This window comes from Silurus meridionalis, chromosome 10 (genome assembly GCF_014805685.1).
Source record: "Silurus meridionalis isolate SWU-2019-XX chromosome 10, ASM1480568v1, whole genome shotgun sequence".
NCBI lineage: Eukaryota > Metazoa > Chordata > Actinopteri > Siluriformes > Siluridae > Silurus > Silurus meridionalis.
Genome location: NC_060893.1, coordinates 19,641,443 through 19,664,062, shown reverse-complemented (window position 1 = coordinate 19,664,062; position 22,620 = coordinate 19,641,443). Strand labels below are relative to the sequence as shown.

At 36.8% G+C, this 22,620-nt stretch overlaps 1 protein-coding gene across 2 annotated transcripts; it reads left to right on the top strand.

The window, feature by feature from the left end:
• Positions 1 to 8,391: 8,391 nt before the first annotated feature.
• dnd1 (DND microRNA-mediated repression inhibitor 1) lies at positions 8,392 to 22,526 on the top strand. Of its 2 annotated transcripts, none has more exons than XM_046859517.1 (5): positions 8,392 to 8,591; positions 8,892 to 8,997; positions 13,501 to 13,962; positions 21,002 to 21,525; positions 22,419 to 22,526. In XM_046859517.1, exons 2-5 carry the CDS (start codon positions 8,892 to 8,894, stop codon positions 22,506 to 22,508), a joined length of 1,182 nt encoding a protein of 393 aa, XP_046715473.1. In that variant the 5' UTR covers positions 8,392 to 8,591; the 3' UTR covers positions 22,509 to 22,526. The 2 variants fall into 2 exon arrangements, with proteins under 2 accessions (XP_046715473.1, XP_046715472.1); XM_046859516.1 differs by having other exon boundaries at positions 8,393 to 8,669.
• The last annotated feature ends 94 nt before the right edge of the window (positions 22,527 to 22,620 follow it).

The window sequence follows — 22,620 nt, the reverse complement described above, 5'->3', positions numbered from 1 at the left end:
TGTTGTTCTTGCTGCTTTCAGGTCATCCTGCAACTCTTTTCAAGTTACTACTGGCTTCAGTCTTACCTTCCTTTCTATTAGTCTCAAAATGCACTGTGGAATATTTCATAATCGACCTGGTCAGGGATGAATAGTTGTGGTTCCACAGACTTTCCACCTGCATATTATCACAGCAGGTGTATGGGCATAGTTAAATCCATGGGGTGACATTTTTGTCCAGGCAGTATACTTTTCATCTTAATTATTATTGGTCAAACATTGGGTTAAACCTTAAAACCTGCAACCAGCTTTAAATTTGTGATATGTAATTGTCTACTGTTTCTGATTCCCATAGCAGTTAGACTGAAATAAAATCCCCAGCTAATGCTCAAGTAGCCAGTGGCCATCTTGTGCAAGCAGACCTAATCCATCTCACATCACCACATGTCCACTTTTTCCTGAATAAAGCATTCGAAGAACATGTCGAGATGAGAATTCTTCGGACGAATGCAAAATACATGCCAGCAAACGTAGCTTTTGATGTGCAAATAGCAGCGTGAAGTCAAAGAAGGATTATTCCAACATTAGACCTCACAACGAGGTGCTAGCTCCTTCTTAAGTTCCGCCATTCGCAGCTCTGAAAGTGAGTAATTCGATTTTTTTTTTTGGAAAAGTCCGCCATCTGGAATGTCACTAAATCCAAATTTGTCATAACCCATGATTCAAAATTCAAGAACCTTCTATGAATGTGGAGTAAAAATAAACATGTCATGTTCATGTGAACTCACATTCTGAGTGTGAAAGTGTGAAAAAGGTGACAGATTTTTTCTTGTGCAAGTTTGAATTAGACTTCAAGACTACTCTGCTGTCTGTCCAGTGGAAACTACAGTTCAAAGACTAAATTACTGTAGCTTATAGACCACTTTGAAAATGTTTACAATTAGAAATGATACACTATATGGACAAAAGTTTTGGGACACCGGAATTTTCCAGCCATAAGCGGATTTTTCCCAAATTGAACTGTCTGAACTTAGAAACGTCCCTCTGTACAGCTATTTGGAAAGGACATAAACATTAGTTTACCACTAAGTTGGTGTTTTATTATTGCACCATCATTGATACTTTTATCAACAAGAACAATAACAAATATATGGTCACAGTGACAAAAATCTTCCCCACAGAGCATCTGGTTATATTTAGGAGATGCTGATACTATATATATATATATATATATATATATATATATATATATATATATATATATATATATATATATATATGTATATTGTATTCATTACAATATACAGGTGTAGAAGAGTAAAGGAGGTAAGACAGACATTCTTTCAGACTGTGGAGGATGTTCTGAATGAATATATGGTGTTATAATAAATGTTCTGGGATGAGAACAAGACACTGTTTATGATTACAGCAGAAGTTATTAGCTACAAATCTACAGTATCCAGGTGAGATTGATATACTTATGTACTTACTGAACTAATGAAAAAAAAAGAAACTTACACTGCATGGACAAACGTTTGTGGACAACTAATTGAAAGATTTATCCATTTTAACATTCAATTCCACATTTCGTCCCTATTTGCTGTTATAATAACCTCCACTCTATTGGGAAAATGGTAGTAGTGTGCTTGTGGAGATTTGTGTTCATTTAGTCACAAAGGCATTGAAAAAGTCAGGTACTGATGTAGGGTGCAGATGCCTAGGGTGCAGTCAGCATTCCAATTCATCCCAAAGAAGTTCAGTAGGGTTTAAGGTCAGCGCTATAACGGAACAAGATCTTCCACTCTAACCCATTTTAACCATATCTTCATGGAGTTGGCATGCTGGAACAGGCTTGGTCTCCTAGATAAAGTAAAGGGAATATTTAATCCTACCACATCAGGAGACATTCTATACAATTGTTTGCCTAAAAACCTGTGGTAACATTTTGGCGAAGAACCCCAAGTGACTGAAAAAGCTAGGTGTACCAAAAAAACTCAAACCGGCACAGGTTTTAAACTGTGTACCTTTCCGTTTGTTTGGATTTAACAATCTTTTCTAGTTGTTTCTAAGGATTTTCTTAAACTGAATGATCCTCATTGGTTTAGTTTGGAGTACAAGGCTGCATGTCCTTTATGATGGTGTAAATACAAGCGAATGAACACAACACATGCCTGACATCTTGTGGTGGACAGTAGAACAATTCACTCAAATCAGTGTCCGGTTACATCCCTCAATCATGCATTTCGGATACTTTATTTAAAAAAAATGTTTTGCAAAGCTAAATATAAATTAATCTTACTAGGGATCAGTTTAAGTGTAAACTAAATTCTGCAGTGTCCCTTAGTACATACAATGCAATAAGTAAATCCAAGTACAGCATCTTACACGTTATACACCCAACTCAACTGAATCCAGTAACACCACCACAAACACAAACCACTCTATCATCCATGCATCAAATAATGCATTATCATCAATTACAATCAACAACACTGGTCGACTGATATCAGACTCTGTCGTTGTAGTGTGTGCAATATCTTTTACTATGCCACCTGTTTACATTTTTCAATCATTTTATTTTATTCTAGTCTTCTTTCTGTTCACTGTTTTAACTTTTAATACTTTTTTGTAGGACATAAGAAGTCATGTCTCATGTTGCACTGTGGAATGAGTAGGAGCATATATCTGTAGCGAAAGGATTTCATTATGTAGGAGGAGGAGGTAGCTCAGTGTTTAAGGCATTGGACTTTAGATCAGAAGGTCACAGGTTCAAATCTGAGAAATCTGAGCAAAGCCCTTAAACCCTCCTCTGCTCAGTTGTAAGTCTCTCTGGATAAGTGCGTCTACCAAATGCTGTGAATGGAATGTAGATGTTACATACATATGCAAAAGGTTTATGCAGATGTGGCGATAGCTGTAAAGTAACAATGCAAAATCTAATTAACATTTTGTATATATTTTTTTTTCACTTCACAAAAATAAACAAGAAATCTTAATCAAAACAATACTTGGTGTGACCACCCTTTGCCTGCAAAACAGCAAACATTTATTTAGGTGTACGTTTTTTAGTTAAAATTTTGAAAACACAGCATGTAGGTTGTTCCAAAAATCTTGGAGAATCTTTTGTGGATGTAGGCTGTGTCAAATCCTTCTGTCTCTTCATGTACTCACAGACAGATTCGACGAAGTAGAGATCAGGGGTTTGTAGGGGTGAAACTATTACCTCCAGGCCTTACATGGTTTTCTCTCTGCTGAAGATAGTTCTTAATGACATTGGTTTTAAGTTTGGGGTTGTTGTGCTGCTGCAGAATATATTTGGGGCCAATCAGACGCCTCCTTGATGGCATTGCATGATGGATAAGTATCTTGTTATATCTTACTTTTTGTATATCTCAGCTACTTTGTGGTAAAAAAAGAAATTGTCAGAAGCAAGTAGCATGCCATTTTTTATGAATTAATCAGTATATAAAATATTAACAGTTTTAAAATTGTGCATAATTCAACATTCTTGTAAACAGAGATGTTCATAAAACTACACAACTAGATTTTATTCAATTTAATAAATTTTTATTTCTATAATGGATATTGTCTCAAAGCAGCTTTACACAGAATGTGGTAAAGCAAGTGAAATTCTATGCACAATTTTATGAACAAAAGAAAGCATGATATTTAAAACTCCCATTTATTTTTATTTATTTACTATGCAAGCAACATTGATACATGACCTGATACATACAGCAATCAGGCATAACATTATGACCATCTTGTGTTGGTCCCACTTTTGCTGCCAAAACAGTTCTTACCCATCGAGCATTAACAGCATTATTGTCTTCCACAATGTGAGCTACAGTAACTCGTCTGTTGGATCAGACCACACGGGCCAGCCTTCGCCTTCAACGTGCACCAATTCCTTAGTCGCACATGACCCTGTTGCTGATTCACCACTGTTCCTTCTTTGAACCATGTTTAGATAGATACTGACCACTGCGGACCACAAGATCTGCAGTTTTGGAGATGCTCTAACCCAGTCGTCTAGCCATTAAGTCAAGTCAAGTTTATTTCTATAGCGCTTTTCACAACAGACATTGTCTCAGAGCAGCTTTACAGAAATCAACATAACATTACAATTTGGCCCTTGTCAAAGTCGCTCAAATCCTTACGCTTGCCCATTTTTCCTGCTATAAAACTTTATCAACTTGAATACAAAATGCTGCCTTATATATCCCACCCGCTAACAGGTGCCATGATAAAGATGCCATGAATCAGTGTTATTCACTCACTGGTCATAATGTTAAGCCTGGTCAGTGTATATAACATTTTCTTAATCTGGCTCATCAGATATATATACACACACACACACACATACATACATACACACAAATATATATATATATATATATATATATATATATATATATATATATATATATATATATATATATATATATATATACAGGAGTGCAGAATTATTAGGCAAATGAGTATTTTGACCACATCATCCTCGTTATGCATGTTGTCTTACTCCAAGCTGTATAGGCTGGAAAGCCTACTACCAATTAAGCATATTAGGTGATGTGCATCTCTGTAATGAGAAGGGTGTGGTCTAATGACATCAACACCCTATATCAGGTGTGCATAATTATTAGGCAACTTCCTTTCCTTTGGCAAATGGGTCAAAAGAAGGACTTGACAGGCTCAGAAAAGTCAAAAATAGTGAGATATATTGCAGAGGGATGCAGCAGTCTTAAAATAGCCAAGCTTCTGAAGCGTGATCATCGAACAATCAAGCGTTTCATTCAAAATAGTCGACAGGGTCGCAAGAAGCGTGTGGAAAACCAAGGCGCAAAATAACTGCCCGTGAACTGAGAAAAGTCAAGCGTGCAGCTGCCAAGATGCCACTTGCCACCAGTTTGGCCATATTTCAGAGCTGCAACATCACTGAGTGCCCAAAAGCACAAGGTGTGCAATACTCAGAGACATGGCCAAGGTAAGAAAGGCAGAAAGTCGACCACCACTGAACAAGACACACAAGCTGAAACGTCAAGACTGGGCCAAGAAATATCTCAAGACTGATTTTTCTAAGGTTTTATGGACTGATGAAATGAGAGTGAGTCTTGATGGGCCAGATGGATGGGCCCGTGGCTGGATTGGTAAAGGGCAGAGAGCTCCAGTCCGACTCAGACGCCAGCAAGGTGGAGGTGGAGTACTGGTTTGGGCTGGTATCATCAAAGATGAGCTTGTGGGGCCTTTTCGGGTTGAGGATGGAGTCAAGCTGAACTCCCAGTCCTACTGCCAGTTTCTGGAAGACACCTTCTTCAAGCAGTGGTACAGGAAGAAGTCTGCATCCTTCAAGAAAAACATGATTTTCATGCAGGACAATGCTCCATCACACACGCCCAAGTACTCCACAGCGTGGCTGGCAAGAAAGGGTATAAAAGAAGAAAATCTAATGATATGGCCTCCTTGTTCACCTGATCTGAACCCCATTGAGAACCTGTGGTCCATCATCAAATGTGCGATTTACAAGGAGGGAAAACAGTACACCTCTCTGAACAGTGTCTGGGAGGTTGTGGTTGCTGCTGCACGCAATGTTGATGGTGAACAGATCAAAACACTGACAGAATCCATGGATGGCAGGCTTTTGAGTGTCCTTGCAAAGAAAGGTGGCTATATTGGTCACTGATTTGTTTTTGTTTGGTTTTGAATGTCAGACATGTATATTTGTGAATGTTGAGATGTTATATTGGTTTCACTGGTAAAAATAAATAATTGAAATGGGTATGAATTTGTTTTTTGTTAAGTTGCCTAATAATTATGCACAGTAATAGTCACCTGCACACACAGATATCCCCCTAAAATAGCTAAAACTAAAAACTACTTCCAAAAATATTCAGCTTTGATATTAATGAGTTTTTTGTGTTCATTGAGAACATGGTTGTTGTTCAAATTAAATCCTCAAATAAAATTAATCCTCAAAAATACAACTTGCCTAATAATTCTGCACTCCTTGTATATATATATATATATATACACACACACACACACACACACACACACACACACACACACTGTGTTGTACTTATTGTACAGGGTTTACTTGCACAGCATGTATTTATTGTCTTGTAGCTTGTTGTCTATTTGCACTGCTACTTTTCTCATTTGCGCTACATGTTGTCCTTTGATTATGTTGTACCACTCTGTTGTTTTGTTTTATAATATATTGTACCAGGGCTTTAGAGAATGTGATTTCATTCCACTGTGTACTCGTATGAGGCTAGAATGACAAGGCTCTCTAACCTTTTTTTCTTGGTTTATAAGCTAACAATAAAATATTATATTCTGTAAAGATACTAGAAAAAGCAGCATGAAAATTAAAAAAATGAAATAAATAAACAATGAAATAAAAGAAATATAAATATATAGATACAAATGAACAAATTGTGCACATTCATGTATGTATTCTGTATAGTACACTTCATATTACATGCTATATTTACAAGATTTACATGTATATTATTTTTCGGTGATATATTTCAATCAATGTCCACACAGGCCATGATATTTTAGCCTGTGACATTAATGTGATAAATTATTTTAATTTTGTGAATAATTTCTCTGGTATTTTTTCAATATAAATATCAAAATGAATGGGCAAAGATCAGCAATCTGGAAGTCAGGTAAATTTAGTTCCATGGATGTAAATGGGATACTTCTCTTTTTAGTCATTTGATTAAATATTCATACTTTTACCTGACTTTAATACTTGGAGATTAAGTGTATAACCTATAATACACTGCCATTTTGTATTCTTAACTTTATCCTGAGGGTGTGCAAACATATATACTCAACTGCTGCATGCACCAGCAGCTATCTGGATGTTATTTGACTAAAACAATGTTTCCTGCTCCTGACTTTCTCTACACTGCCCCAACCTACATTTATGTGTTTCAAATAAATTGACTCAGAGGTAGAACAGTTTAAACGTCAATATTGTCAGTGTTTGAGGGGAATTAAAGATTATATTTAGCTCTTATGTGTATGATTATAGTTTTTAGAAACTGACTGGTTGCTGAATGGATTCATAGAAGAATAGAAGAGCCTTTATTTGTCACATATACATTATAGCACAGTAAAATTTGTTCTTTGCATATCACAGCTTGCTCATAAGCTGGGGTCAGAGTGCAGGGTCGGCCGTGATACGGTGCCCATGGTGCACAAAGAGTTAGGGGACTTGCTCAAGAGCCCAAGAGTGGCAGCTTGGCGATGCCAGGGCTTGAACCCCCGACCTTCCGATCACAAATCCAGCACCTTAACCACTAAGCTACCACTCCCCCAACAAGACTTCATCCTTGTTCATATTTACCTCATAAACAAGGATGAAAAGGTTCTAGTTTTCATGGTGAGCATGTCTTTATGTGAATTTCCACAGGGTTTTCTGGTTGATGTCCACCTCTCAAAAACAATCTGAATGTGGACTGGTGATTCATTCAAAACTAGTTTATGAATAAAATAATCCTCTAATTAAAATACTACATTTCCCTTTAGGACTCCTCAAGACCTCTGTTCTGTGGCATCTGGCCCTAAGACAGCAGCAGCAGATCCTTCAAGTCCTATAAGTTGTGAGGTAGGGCCTCCATGGATGAGACTGTTTGTCCAGCACCTCATGCAGTTACCTGACCAGAATAAGATGGCTAATTGGCTAATTTCTTCTTTCTCCATACTATATCCTGGTGCCATGTCTTCCCTAGGAAAGGGATACACTCTTGTCATCCATTCGCTGTCCTTGGACCACTTTTGTTAGGTAAACCAGGAAAACCCCACAGCACCTGCCAGGGGTAGCTTAGTGGTTATGATGTTGGATTTCTGATCAGAAAGGTGAGTAGAAATCCCAACACCACTACATTGCAAATGCTGGGCCCTATTGTAAATTACTCTGGATTAGGGCATCTGCCATAAACTGAAAATGTAAATATGTTGAATATAATGCTTTGACCTAGTCATTTAGAGGATTTAATTTGGTTCTTTTCAAAGCTGTTTTGATCCTTACACATTGCCCTTTTTTCCTATATTTAACATCAACTTCAAAAACTGACTGTTCACTTGCTGCCTCATTTCTCACCCTGTGATAGGTGCCATTGTAATGAGATAATCAGTGTTATTCACGTCACCTGTCACAAGTTTTAATTTTACAGAAAATGGATTTCCAACGTGTGTGTTAGTTAATTAATGAATTTGTTTGTTTATTGTTGTTTTATTATTATTATATTTTTTTTGCTATTTAAGAAATGTAACAGAGACTTGAGTCAGGTGTCATAGAGCATTATTATACATTGATGCATGTGCAATGAGGATTTCATTGCTGATTAAAGCAAAAAGCAAAATCTCTACCACAGTGATGATCTCCAGTTAAAAGTCCAGGACTGCCATCAATTTGACTCAAAATGACCTGACCGACCAATGAACCCTGGCTTGGGAAGAATGGCCGCTTCTCATTTGTGAGCAGAAATTTGAGATCTCCTTCAAACCCCGCCCGTGTTGCCCCCTCCTCTCCCCTGCAGCTGTTTGCTGGATAAATTGCAGAGAGAGAAAAAAAATACAAACCACTATTACAGGTTAGTGTTTGCTCTAATTACCCTTTTGGAAAACTGGACAAAAAAAAAAAAAGAAAAAAAGGACTAGACATGTTACAGGTAATTGCTCATTAAGTACACAGCAGACTGATTCACTATTGCGAGTTTGGAGCGTTTGTTTGCTTATTTTTTTTTAAGCAATATTATTAATGTTGTGCAAACATTAAAGGAAAAAAAACGTACTCAAAGGCTTTGAAAATTCTCTCGAATTTTATTTAAACTTTTGCGCATCGCTAAGGTTCTTTTAAAGTTTTTTTCTCCTGGTTTGATTTGTGCATGCAGATGGTGAATCAGCAGAGAATCAAGTCTCTGGAGAGGTGGCTTCAGGAGACTAAAATCACCTTAACACAGATTAATGGACAGCGCAGATATGGTGCTCCTCCTCCAGGTATGTGTGAGATGATAAACTAGTGCGCATTGGAGTTATTTTTCCCCAGTACATACTTTATAAATCCATTTTACATAACCCTAAGTTCTAAAAGCTCCAAAATTCAAGCTACCAATTCTATATTAAAAGTTCCTCCCCTCAATCGTTATCTAGAAAATTCCTGCCCCATGCTGAAGGAAGGAAAGACCATGCATGGCTCTAGAAGTCCTCAGCTCCTTCATACCTGCAAGTAATTAGCTTTGTAAAACAAGCACTTCCAAAGGCTGCTTGCTTATCTATTTAATTGAAAAGAGTAGGGTTTTTTTTTTTTTCTTTCCAAATGACTGGTTCTGCAGATCTCCTTTAATTCGCTTGAGCGTCTCCTGGTTGATTAACACACCTGATTCAACTCATTAGCACCTTAACAAACCTTATTAGTGTGTCTGAACTCGTTAGAAAGTACCGTCATGAGATTCAGCTCTGTGAGAATATTCTAATAGGCAGAAGCAAGGGAAAAACACTCCACCAAAAAAAAAAAAACAATTACATTTTTAAATTGTTCAACTGTAAATCTGTAATGTCTGACATTTTAAGCTTGATTGTGTGAATCTTGAAAAAATTACAACCCCTTTTATCACCCAAATGAGGATGGGTTCCTCTTTTGAGTCTGGTTCCTCTCAAGGTTTCTTCCTTTAACATCCAAGGGAGTTTTTCCTTGCCACAGTCGACATGGCTGCTCATCAGGGAGAAACACACATTGCTCACATTAACTCTTAAATTCTGTAAAGCTGCTTTGAGACAATGTCCATTGTTAGAAGTGCTATTGAAACTCAATGTCCGTTGACTTTGACTGACAAATGACTCTCTGAGACACACACTTGACTGTTTTTGTGTTTCTGTTCTTAATACACTTGGAATTGTGAAGCTCCTTCTGAATCTGCTTCACCGTCTCTAGGCCCCATATTTAACACTGTACTACATTACACTGTTCTACAACAGTAGGCTTTATAAAGTATCAAGAAGAACAGCTTTTTCTCTTCAGCCAAATAAATTCTGGAATGAAAACTTATTTATTTAGATTTTTTACACATCCACATTAGATTGGCGCTCGTATTGCAGTATGTATCTCCTGCATTATACTGTATGGATTAGGGATGGTTAGATTCACGGATTTCGGTAATAATTTGTAACCAATATTTTGAGTTCTTCTCGTTAAACTGTTTTTCAAGTGCGTTCTCTCAGCACCACTGCTGCTACATGAATATGACATCACAACACTACGGTGAGTAAGGAGTGTGCGGAGAGTCATATAGAATATAGATTACATGGCAGAGGTAGAGCTGCATCTTCCTGGAGACAGAACAGGAAAATAAAGTATGGTTTAATTTAATATATATACACTTTTTTTTTTTTTTTTTCTTTTTTTTGAACTACAAAGGAGTGTTTGTGAAAAGTCCATACGTTAGAAGTCAGAATGCACTTAAGTAAATTGATGATTTGCTGTCTGTCTGAACAAAAGAAATAAAAGCAAACTACAGTAATCCCCCTGTTACGTTCCAAAACCGCCCACGATAAAAAGACCCCACCCCAAAAATGCATTTTTCATATTGTTTAAGCTGTAAATTATTCTCCCACACACTTTAAACACACAGAAAACTTAGAAGAATACAGTAATTATATTTTTATTCAGAAATTTCATTATTTCAACATAAAACTGGCCAGGCGAATCAGCGAAACAAATTGGTTATGTGGAAAATGCAATTCTGTGATAAACTGGGGGCATGAGATTAAAACCGCGGTAAAGCAGGGGATTACTGTATCTATCATTAAAAAATTGCATAGCATCATATTTTCTCCATTGAATTGCATTGTGTTTAATCAAATTGGATCTCACTGCATTGTAATAGGGGTAAATCGTAGCCCATCGCATCAGTAGCTGCTTCATATGTACAGTATCTGTAATGGTTCGTGTGTAGGGCTGAAGCTATTGATTATTTTAGTAAACAAGTTTTCATCCGATTTTTTTTTTTTTTTATTAATTCATCGATTAATCAGATAAGAAGCACCTTTTCTTTATTAAAGAGCAATACTAAATATGCAAGGGAAAATACAACGGGTGTCTTAAAATGAACAAGTACATTTTTATTGCTGAAATTGCATTCAAGAATATCTGTGAAAACTAAACCTATTTAGTGCATTTAATTGCCATATTACATAAATACAAATATATAAATAATAATAGAAAAATCTATTTTCAATTACTCTAAAAAGGTAAACGCATTGCACAGTGTTGTCTTTTTATCTTTTTAGTTTAAAATTATTCTAAAATTTGGAAACTTTCTGTCGTTTTTTTTTTTTGGCCTGATTCTTCTCCTTGCTCCTAGCTGTTTTCTCCACGTTCCTCCATTTTTCATTCTGCAGCGTGTGTTTACCTGTCCAGAGCACTCCAGGGTTTAGTGGGTGGTGCATCAGTAGTAATGGTTTGTAGGGAAACTCAATGCTCCATGTGTAGTTAAATGGAATAAACAAAATTATTTGCCTTGATTTTTTTTTTTTTGTTTGTTTGTTTGTTTTTTAATTACTTAATTTACTCAATAGTTTCGGCCCTAATCATATAATTGACTATGAATCGAGATGCAAATTTCATCGGCAGAAAGTTATGGAGATTCATATCTCTAGCATGCATCATTCTGTAACATCTGCCTCCACCTGTTTCACCTTGATTCTTATTTAATGCCATTTGCACTATGGACATGCATTATACAATTTACTTTTACCTATACAGTGTTCTATAACTATAACCTCAGCATTCCCTTTCTTTGCTATTTGCACTACTGATCTGATTAAGGCTGCATTTTATTGGTTTATTGCATTTTTGTAATTTGCTCTGGATAAGAGTGTGTGCTAATTGCAGTAAATGTTTTTGCGGTTGTACTCTAATAGGGACAATAAAGTTGGACTAAACCTAATAATGTAGGTTAACATAGGAAGAATAAAAGGTAAAACTTTACATATATGGTATGTTATGCAATACATGTATTTTGGGTACATCTGCTAGTAAATTAGTTTCAAAACACCTAGTATTATTGTTTTAAAAGGAACATGCATGTTTATATACAACAAACTAGGTCAATCAACTTTTACAGTATTTACTTTGACCAAACCAAATAATAAATGTACATATCAACTTCATTTTCATAGAAAAAATCCTCTCTTAGCATGAAGAACAGCATAACATGCTCTTGGGATGTGGGCAGTACATTTTTCTAAACATTCAGCTGAAATACTTGGTCCAGTAAAACTGGCCAAAGGTTGTTTTAGTAGTTATACATTTCTTTTTGACTGTGTGATCCAGTTCATCCTAGAGTAGTTTAATAGTATTTAGGTGTGTTGATTGGGCAGGTCGTTCCCTCATAAATAACACTCTAGTCGTTAACTGTTTGCTGTCTAAATAATGCTTACTGATAGGGCTGCAACTTATTTTTTTCAGCTTCTCCCATTAGGGGTCAAATAACGATTTTTTTTTTTTTTTATCGATTAATCAGATTACAAAAAAAATCTCTTTTTAAATTTGACATTTTGCTTATTTTAATGATATGAAACCCTAATTTCAGGTTTTTATTTATAAAAGTGTACCTTAAAAAAGCGAAAGCCACATATTGAGTTTAACTTTCGTTAATTTTAACATTTACATTAAAAATCACTTTATATAATTGTCTTTAGGAATTTATCACTGTTATGCTGCAGAAATTAAAATATATTGAGTGGCATTGAGTTATTGTGTGTGTGTGTGTTACTATGTTCTTACAAAACCAACTAAGGACTAGTTGTATGTTGAGTTGCATTAAATACTAAGGATTGTCACGTAACTGCAGAATCTTAGTCTTTTGTAAATCTAATGGGAGATAAGGCATGAATCAACCTCGTGTTTAGTGTAATGCCTTGAATATTAACGTACTGTTTAACAGAGAGCTTGTTGTGAAAATAATGAATAATCCTGTCAAATTACAATTTTTCTCAATTGTGTACACGCGTGTCTGGATAATGTCCTGGTGTCTTAAATGCACTCGCACAATTTATTTAATCTGCAATGTTTTTCACACTGCACACATGAATTGTGAACACAGCTTTCACTCCGCATGTGTTTTTGTGGGTGCCGGTATCATGGTAACAAATCTGCTATATCATTATTGCATAGAAATGCACAGAATTTGCTACTGATGTATTTTATTAACTTTTTTGGGGGGTGATTGTCATTTTACAGATTCAGATGTCCTTGGTCGGTCTTGAGCTTGCAGGGTTTTGCATGTTTCTGTAAATTTTCTTGAATGCCTGCATATGTGGTGCTCTTTGAATCCTGCCTCATGCCCAGTGTTCCTGCGATAGGCTTCCTATCCATGTTGACCTGTGGATTGCTTGCAAAGTCCACCTATTTTTAAAAGTTATATCGCGTTTATTTTTCTCAAGAACGGCATTTGCCAGCTTTTTTCTTTTCTAACACTTTTCTTCTTCCTCATCTGCCAGGATGGACTGGTCCAGTGCCGGGTCCAGGCTGTGAAGTCTTTATAAGTCAGATCCCACGGGATGTATTCGAGGATGAGCTGATCCCGCTGTTCCAGAGTGTGGCTCCGCTGTACGAGTTCCGCCTCATGATGAACTTCAGCGGGCAGAACCGAGGCTTCGCCTACGCCAAATACGGAGACGTGGCTAGCATGACCGCCGCCATCCGGGCTCTAAACATGTACCCACTTCAGGGTGGCTTCAAGCTCGCTGTCAAGAGAAGCACAGAGAAGAGGCAGCTGTGTCTTAGCAATCTGCCTCCGAACACGAAGAGCAAGGAGCTGCTGACAGTGCTTCGGCAAATCGCTGACGGAGTGGAGGGTGTCACCATGAGGACCACCGGGCCTAAGGAAAAAGACGTCATTGCGCTTGTGCTCTACTCCTCCCACTATACTGCCTCCATGGCCAAGAAAGTGTTAGTCGCAGGTAAGCTGGGAAATGTGGTCTAGAACAGGGGAGCATTCTTATGCTCTAATTCAGGGGTCACCAACATGGTGCCCACAAGGCCCACATGAGTCGCCCGTGGGCCTTTTTATTTATTTATTTATTTTTAACTCACCATAGCGCCACTTACCAGTGAGCTGCATTACATTTTTTTTTTTTGTTGCTATTTTTTTTTTAAATCACACTTGCATTGGTGTGAATTTGAAAATGATAATATTAAAATATAGATGACTAGATATTGTTAATAATTATTGATATTCATTTATAACATATAATTAAAGGTAAATTGAGCAAATTTGTTATTTCAGAACTTGTGGGATATTTCGACTTGTGTATCAAACTGGTATCCTTCACATTAATCGGTACCCAAGAAGTAGCTCTCGGTTTCAAAAGGTTGGTGACCCCTGCTCTAATTGATCCTGGGTTTCTGCTTCACTTGCTTTCAAGTTCTTATATGGCACATCCATTTCTCAGGCGGCTCATAAAGCAAGATATATTGCAAGTTATCTTGATTCCAAGTATTTTATTTGTACCAATTATTTACTGAAATAATGATTAATTAGCTTTTTTATTTTTTTATTTAACCGGAGATCTGAGTCTCTACTTTTCAGACAATACAATATGCAGCGATTAAATACACTTTGGTTCACTACTGTTTTGATGTTGACTAGTTTTGCAACGAAATAATTTATTTCAAAAAAACATGCTTTAGATCAGTTTAGCACAAACATGACTCTTATCCTCTGTCACTATCGTTTATGCGCATATATATATATATATATATATATATATATATATATATATATATATATATATATATATATATATATATATATATATATATATATATATATATATATATATATATATATATATATATATATATATATATATATATATATATAAATAAAATAATAAAAAAATATATACATTTAACTGATTTCTGGTTTACATGCTGAAGGATGCAGAGTTGAGGGTGTTTGGGATACACTCTGTGTCTCTTTGATCCTACATACTTCATACCAGGACCCAGAAATCATTCAAACCCATATCTAGAAAATGTTTAATGAAATGCACTCAGAAGAATATAGAAAGTGGATACACAGTTCTCTAAAGAATATACAGGAAATCCTTTTTTTAGTTAGTTTTTTTTTTTTTGTTTCCTTAAACAAACTTGCAGTCAGCCACTTAATACGTTCCTGAGGGAACTCTGAGGGATTTTAACTGTTCCGCACATAAAAAGGATTGCATTTGTTGATTGCCCTGTATATAAAGATTTCTGTACGACTGTGTACTGTTACAGCCCTACTACCCCTACTACATATACTACATACAGTATATAAATTCACATACAGCTTCTTTAAGTGAAATTAATCAACCTTATTGCATGTACACTTTTCATCTATGTTGATTCAGTTTAGAATCACATGATGTGGATATTCGGTTGAGTTACATAGAAAATACATGTACATGCATATACATATACTTGCATCCTTTTTTACGTGCCATTATAGCAAATAACTGAGAGCCAAGAAAGCTAAATGTGGCTTATAAATTTTAAACATATGCAGTGGTAACACAGGTTTAGAATCATCAAAGTGTTCAATTAGAGACAATTTGCACCATATATATATATATATATATATATATATATATATATATATATATATGTGTGTGTGTGTGTGTGTGTTAGACATGGTGCAAAAGTACCTGAGTGTATGACACCAGCATCAGTGTGACCTGAAAATCTTAACACGTAGCAATACAACCGCACGACTCTGTTTATAGAAAAGACTGATTTTCAGCATTTGCTGGTAAGTTTTCAGCTAATGTGAAATGTGATTAAAAATTCGTTATCTGACATTCAGTGCCCAAACATCTCTGGTCCTTCAAGACACAGAAAAATGACGTAAGCCTCTCGAAAACTGTTTTAACTAGTGTATAAAGAAGAGAAAAACTGTATAATGCACAGGAAAATTTAATGATTGCCATTATTTAAAAATAGTTTGAATAGATTACTATTTTTACTTTTATTACTTCTTCTTCTTTTGGCTTCTTCCATTAGGGGTCGCCACAGCGTATCCGTCTCCATACTCGTTCTTTTAGTCAAGTTTAGGAATTATAAACATTGTGCACCATTGTTGAGCACATTTAACAATTTAACTGTAAAGATCAGGAAAACAACCAGGATTTTTTTTTTTTTCTTGTCCCACCTAAAAGAATGAAAGCATTAACCTGCATCTCAGAACATGAACTATTAAGAATGCATGTGAGCTCTTTTTGCACTATATTTGCTTTCTCTAGGGTCTATTTCTCAGAAACCTGGCATTCTTTACCATCTCTATGCAGATAATACACATTTCTATCTTCATATTATACCAAAAAGGAATGGATCTGTACAGACCTTATTGAAATAAAATCATGGCTGGCATTAAACTTCCTAATTATTTAATTTGCCTTCACTAGCCCCATTAACACTTACATTGGCTCTATCCATAAAACCCTGTATAAGGAATTTGGGAGCATTGTTATTGCAACCTTACTTTAGACAAACAGCTCAACTCCGTCATAAAAACAGTGTCTTTCCCCAATGATTACAGTCAGCCCCCGATCTACGAACTCAGACTTACGAATTTTCTGAGATATGGACACGGCCTCCCAAAAAATAAACAAAGAAAATGAAAATATATTCATCCGTGCTGTGGATTTTGCTGTGGCTGTTTCAAAACTGTGGATTAATTTGTTTTTAGATATGAGGTCAGCTTTAATTTGGCTACTTTTAAATCTTTAAAACCTTTTTAGCAAAAAATTTCAAAAATGTCCTAATGGTATGTTATGTTTCAGTTTTTGTGTATGTTGATACTTGGTTGTGAATGCTCTATTGTTTTAATGAGTACTTTTGATTTGTAGAGCACTTTGTTAATGGCTTGTTATAAATGGTGCTTTATAAGTAGACTTTTGACCTTAATATTGATGGTGCTGCCACCTGGTGTGTAATTTTGGTAATGTGTAAGGAAGTATGCTTTTCTGTGTACTGAACCAAAGACGATTTTAGGCAGTGGTCTGAATTTGTGAATGGGATCTTGAAACCATGTCATGATTCCTATGAATGTGAACCAGACTCATACTTGGGTGCCCACTTGTTTGGAAGTAAAGTAAAATTATCATGTGTTTTAAGCTGGATGACAGGAGCTGAAAGCATACAGAAGCAAAAAATGCAGCCATTTTGCTGAAAAAATTAGTTTGGGATACACAGTGGGGAAAAAACAACCTTTTTGCTTGTGGAGCTTTCGGCTCATTCACCCACAAAGGTGTTAGTAAAGGCGAGAAGGCCTGGGTTGAAGTTAGCATTCCAACTCGTCCCAAAGTTGCTTACTAGGGTTGAGGTCAGATCTCTCTAGCAGGCCACTCGAGATCTTCTATTTGAACCTATGTAAAGCATATCTTCATGGATCTCATTCTGAATCTCAACCCAAGCAAAACCGAACTGCTGGTCATCCCAGGTGATTCTCCAGGTCAGGATCTCGGAATAACTCTTCATAACTTTCTGCTCTCCCCTTCCGCCACTGCTCACAACCTTGAGTAACTATGGACAGTCAACTGTGCTTCTCCTCACATGTTGCTAATGTGTCTCGTTCTTGTCTTCTCTACAACAGCTAAAGGATTCAACCATTTCTGTACGCACAGGCTGCTCAGGTGTTTGTTCAGTCTCTTGTCATTTCAAAACTGGACTACTGCAACTTGCTGCTGGTAGGTCGACCTCTGAACGCTATTTGTCCACTGAAAAATGATCCAAAGCGCAGCTGCATGACTTGTGTTCAACCTAAAGTTCTCCCACACCACCCCACTGCTGTTCGCTCCACTGGCTTCCAGTAGTTGCACGTATCAGATTCAAAACTCCTGATGCTCGCCTACAAGACCAAAAATGGACCAGCACACTCTTACCTCAGAGACCTCATCACACCTCTCACTGCACTACGCTGTCTAAGATCCCCTAGCACTGCTCGACTGGTACCACCTTCTCTCAGAATGAGAGGTAAGTAAACTTCAAGTCTTCGTGGTGAAATTAAGTTCCCCTAGATGCCTGAACAGTGGAGTCCCTGGCTATCTTCAAGCGACGGTTGAAGACCTACCTCTTCCTGAAACACTTAAATTAGCACTTTCCAAGTTTGCTTTTTAAAAATTCAAGTTATAGTCTGATTTTATATTAAGTTTGTAATCTAGCGTACCAGTGTAGCTTTAGTAATTGCTAGAGTCTCAAAGCACTTTTAAACCACCTCCGGACAACATCGTCTGCAAAAGCCGCAAATGTAAAAGTAGAAGCCAACGCTGCCGAGAACAGTTACACTATTCTACACAATTGGAGCAGCAAACTTGTCTAGCCAGTATTTTGTGCCACGATATGCCAGTTCAATGATGTTTAATTGTCCAACACATATTACATATGTGCGGGTTTTCTTATTTCCTTGTCCTACAGTACAAGAACAAAGAACATTAATGTAGAATATAGTAACAAATAAAATATATGTTAGTACAATGGTTTTCAAATGTTTGAAAACACCTAGTCTCTTAACTTTGAGTGCATGTTTCTTGTTTCTATGCAACAAACCAAGGCAAAAACTTTGGACAGTGAATGACTGGAATAAAGTTCTGTGAACAGTTGAGTCCAAATGTGACCTATTGGGCTCTAACAGAAGAACTTGTGTAGGATAAAGAAGAGGAGAGATGATGTTAGAAGACTGCATCAACCCCCAAAGTCAAACATGGAGGTTGAAGCTTAATGGTTTGCGGTTGTTCTGGAGCAGATAAAGTTGGAGACTTATTCCAGGTGAAAGGAATCCTGAACCAAAATGGTTACTGTTCCATTACCATGCAATTTATCTGAGTTCCAGATAATTGTGATTTCACCATACATACATACTATGATCCAAAGCATACAGTACCAAGCAATATTCAAAGAGCAAACAGTCAGCTGTCCTTCATGGAACAGCCTGCCCAGTCACTGCCCCTAAATAAAGAACACTTTTGGAAAGTTTTGCAAGCGGCCTGTGCAAAATATTTCAGCTTAATGTTTGGAGAAATGAACTGTCCAGATGTGTGAACTATGTAAAGCTGTTATTCATGCTAAAGGAGGATTTTTTTAATTTTAATTATTATTAATTAAAGTGGAACATCTGTACATGTATATATTTGTTTTGGTAAATCTTCATACCATTTAAATGACCTAGTTTGTTGCATAGAAACAAAAGGCACATGCATGTGTCTCTTTAAAAACTATAAAAGACTAGGTGTTGGCAGGCTTTTGACAGCCATTTTAAGTGAAGGATAAAAAACATTCCTGTGCAGTGTATATACAGAAACAATAGTGTACCAATTTCTTAGTGAATTTTAATTGGTGATTAAATGTGTACATGTGACTGTGAAGGAAGAACATGGAGGCTCGGTGAAATGTACTTTATTGGCTATTCAAGACAACCCTTTTTTTTTTTTTCTTTTTCCTGATGCCTACCGCAGAGCCCAAACTCCTCATTTTTCCGCAAGCCGAAGACTTGATGCTTCAGATGAAATCTAAACACCAGTCTGTAAATGTAATGCATATAAATCCAATACTAAAATTCACAAGGCGCACTTTTTACATGCACTATAATTAGGCTGGTGGAATCAAACAAGCCGTTTTGAGACCACCTGCAGTTTGATTAAAAGCATGAGTCGAACCTCAGGAAGTATTCTGGGATACACAGCACTGGGATATTTTGCTTGTTTGATTTGTTGAACTGATGTGTGAGATCGGTGGCGACTGCCAGAGGACAGGGCAGCAGTGCAGTTTATGCTCTGGATATCTGGGTCACAGAACATGGGACCAGTCTGCAAAAATGCTACAGCGTTGAACTTATTATTGGGGTTTGCGTTTATTAATGAATTTTTTTTAAACAACGTTTAGTTATTCCGGTGCAAGTTTGCTGTATTTTTCTATTGGTGAATTTCCACCTGGCATGGATATCCATCCCTCTCCTTTTATGCGAGGACATTTGTAGCACCTCCACTTTTCCAACTTCTAGTTTACAAACACATTTTCTGATCTTTTCTCACCATCTGATAATGAGCTTATACTCATGGTTATAGAACACTTCTGATTTACAGTTTGATCAAGAAATAAACAAATTTCTCATTCTCCAAGCTCAAGTTTTCAGCCCGTTTGAGCTGGTGTCTGATTCAGGCGTCGGTTTACAACTCAAACATACAATCATCGAATGGGGTGGGAGCTTCGAGCGAACGGGCGCCGCGTGAAACGCAGGAGGTTTTCATGGCTGCATCAGGCTGACGGTTTGGCTCGTCACGTCGCGCCGCGGAGAGCAGGGTGCCTGCAGCGCACGTCTCTCAAACGCCACGCTGAGCAGATCCTCCGCTGACGAGCTTAATGCTAATTTATGCTAATCTGATGCAAATCAAGAAAGCCGCCGTTCCACATCATGACACAGCAGAGGTGGGAAAATAATTAAGGCCTAGCAAAGAGCAATCAGAATCCGAACATAAATCACTGAATAGTATAACAGGATGACAGGAATTATTCAGATTCATATTGACTTTAATTGGTTTTGCCTGCGATACTTTGATGTGTGGCCTTAGCCTAGTTTAGAACAGTTGCAGCGGAGATTAGACAGAAGTGAAACTTTTGTGGGCGGAGTCAGCACGGCTATGCTAAGACGCAGCTAGGATGCTGAGGCGTAAACACGCACAGATCTTAAAAACATCAGAGCAGTAATGGCTGATTAAGTCTCCTATATCACTCCAATATTATGTTCGTATTTGCTTTGATGAAAATATCCCTTTCACTGAGGTTGACTGGATCATAGCTTCAAATATACATATAAAAAATATATGCATGCTCTATAAAACCTGAAGGTTTTACTCCATTGAGACTTGACCCACTTTAAAGTGTGTATCCTCTCCAGTGTTTTAGTATGTAGCAAAAATAGCAGCAGGTTCCATACTCAACCTCATTCTTTTCTCTTTTTCTCAGCCTTAAAGGACCTGTGTGGCATGAGCATCTGCGTCCGATGGTCACCTGGGAACGGCAAACCCAGACACGAGGAGCATGGCGAAGAGAATCCTCTCATCCCTCCCGGTCTGAAACCAATGGCCATAAATTGTTTAACACCTCCACGCTTTCAGCTCAGCCAAAACCCTAAACCTTCTCCAGCCGCTCTCCTTGACTCGCAAGTCATCTCGCGGGCAGATGGATATCCGACCTCACAGGTGATGAGCAGAATGTTGCCGTTGAGCAAGGAGGAGCCGTTACATGACTCGGTGTACCAGCTGCGTTGGCTGTGTGAGCTTCACGGGCTTGGCATGCCGCTCTACAATGTGAGATACGACCACACAGGCTCAGACGGTCTCCTGTATTTCACCTACAAGGTGGTGGTGTCAGGGCTGGCCATACCCTTCTACGGCATCACCCATGTCCTGCCCAGCACCTCCACCAGCAACATAGAGGCTGAGGTTCATCGAGCAGCTGCCAAGCAGCTACTCAATGCCATGCGGAAGGCAAGTAATTCGTGAGCTTTGACCACATCTGTTCCAGGGGAGAATGTAACTTTTTTTTGTTGTTGTTTTTTTTTACTTTTTTTTTATTTTTATATATATTTTTTTTTTAAGTAGAACATGGCCCTGGATCAGTTGAAAGTAGAAATATCAAAAGACGTCACAGTGTGATTGAGATGGAGATTAAACTTGTAGATGTATTAGCAGAACCGTTTGCATCTACTACATAACAGGAACATGGATTGGTAATGTCTGTACTAATGGGGGGGGGGAGTAATGAAGTAAAAAAATAAAAATATTATATATATATATGTGTGTATGTATATATATATATATATATATATATATATATACACACACATATATGTGTGTGTGTGTGTATATATATATATATATATATATATATATATATATATATATATATATATATATGTGTGTGTGTGTGTATGTATATATATATATATATATATATATATATATATATATATATATATATATGTGTGTGTGTGTATATATATATATATATATATATGTATATGTGTAACTAAATTAATCACGTTGTATCACAAAGCCTTGCCAACTTGAAACAGTTGTCTGTCCATCTTACACTGACAGTTCAATGATTGGCTTTGGAAAGAAGATAAGATATTGATCAGGGAACATGTTCAACTTTTATAAAAAAAAAATAAAATAAATAAAAAATAAAAAAAAGAACAGAAAAAAATACACATTCTCCTCAATGTTCATGTTCAGTATTCAGATCAGAAAGGATGTTGGAAGTTGTGTTTTTGTGATCTACCTCAATTACCTAATGTTAAATTTTACTTTTTCATACGGTGTTTTATAAAGTTTTAATATTTTATTATTATTATTTGTGTTTTTCACTTCTTTTGCAGCATTGTGTGATGTTTGATTTGTTTGGTTTTCTGAGTTTTTGGAGTGATTTTGCTGTGGTTGTGTTGCTGCTTTGTGTTGAAACGTATTAAAAGAATTGTTTAAATGTCCTCTTTTTATTGATTTAATACATTTTCAGGGAAGATTCCAGAATATACTGTTAAATACTGGAAAACAGTTTTCAGAAAGAGTGTATTACACCAC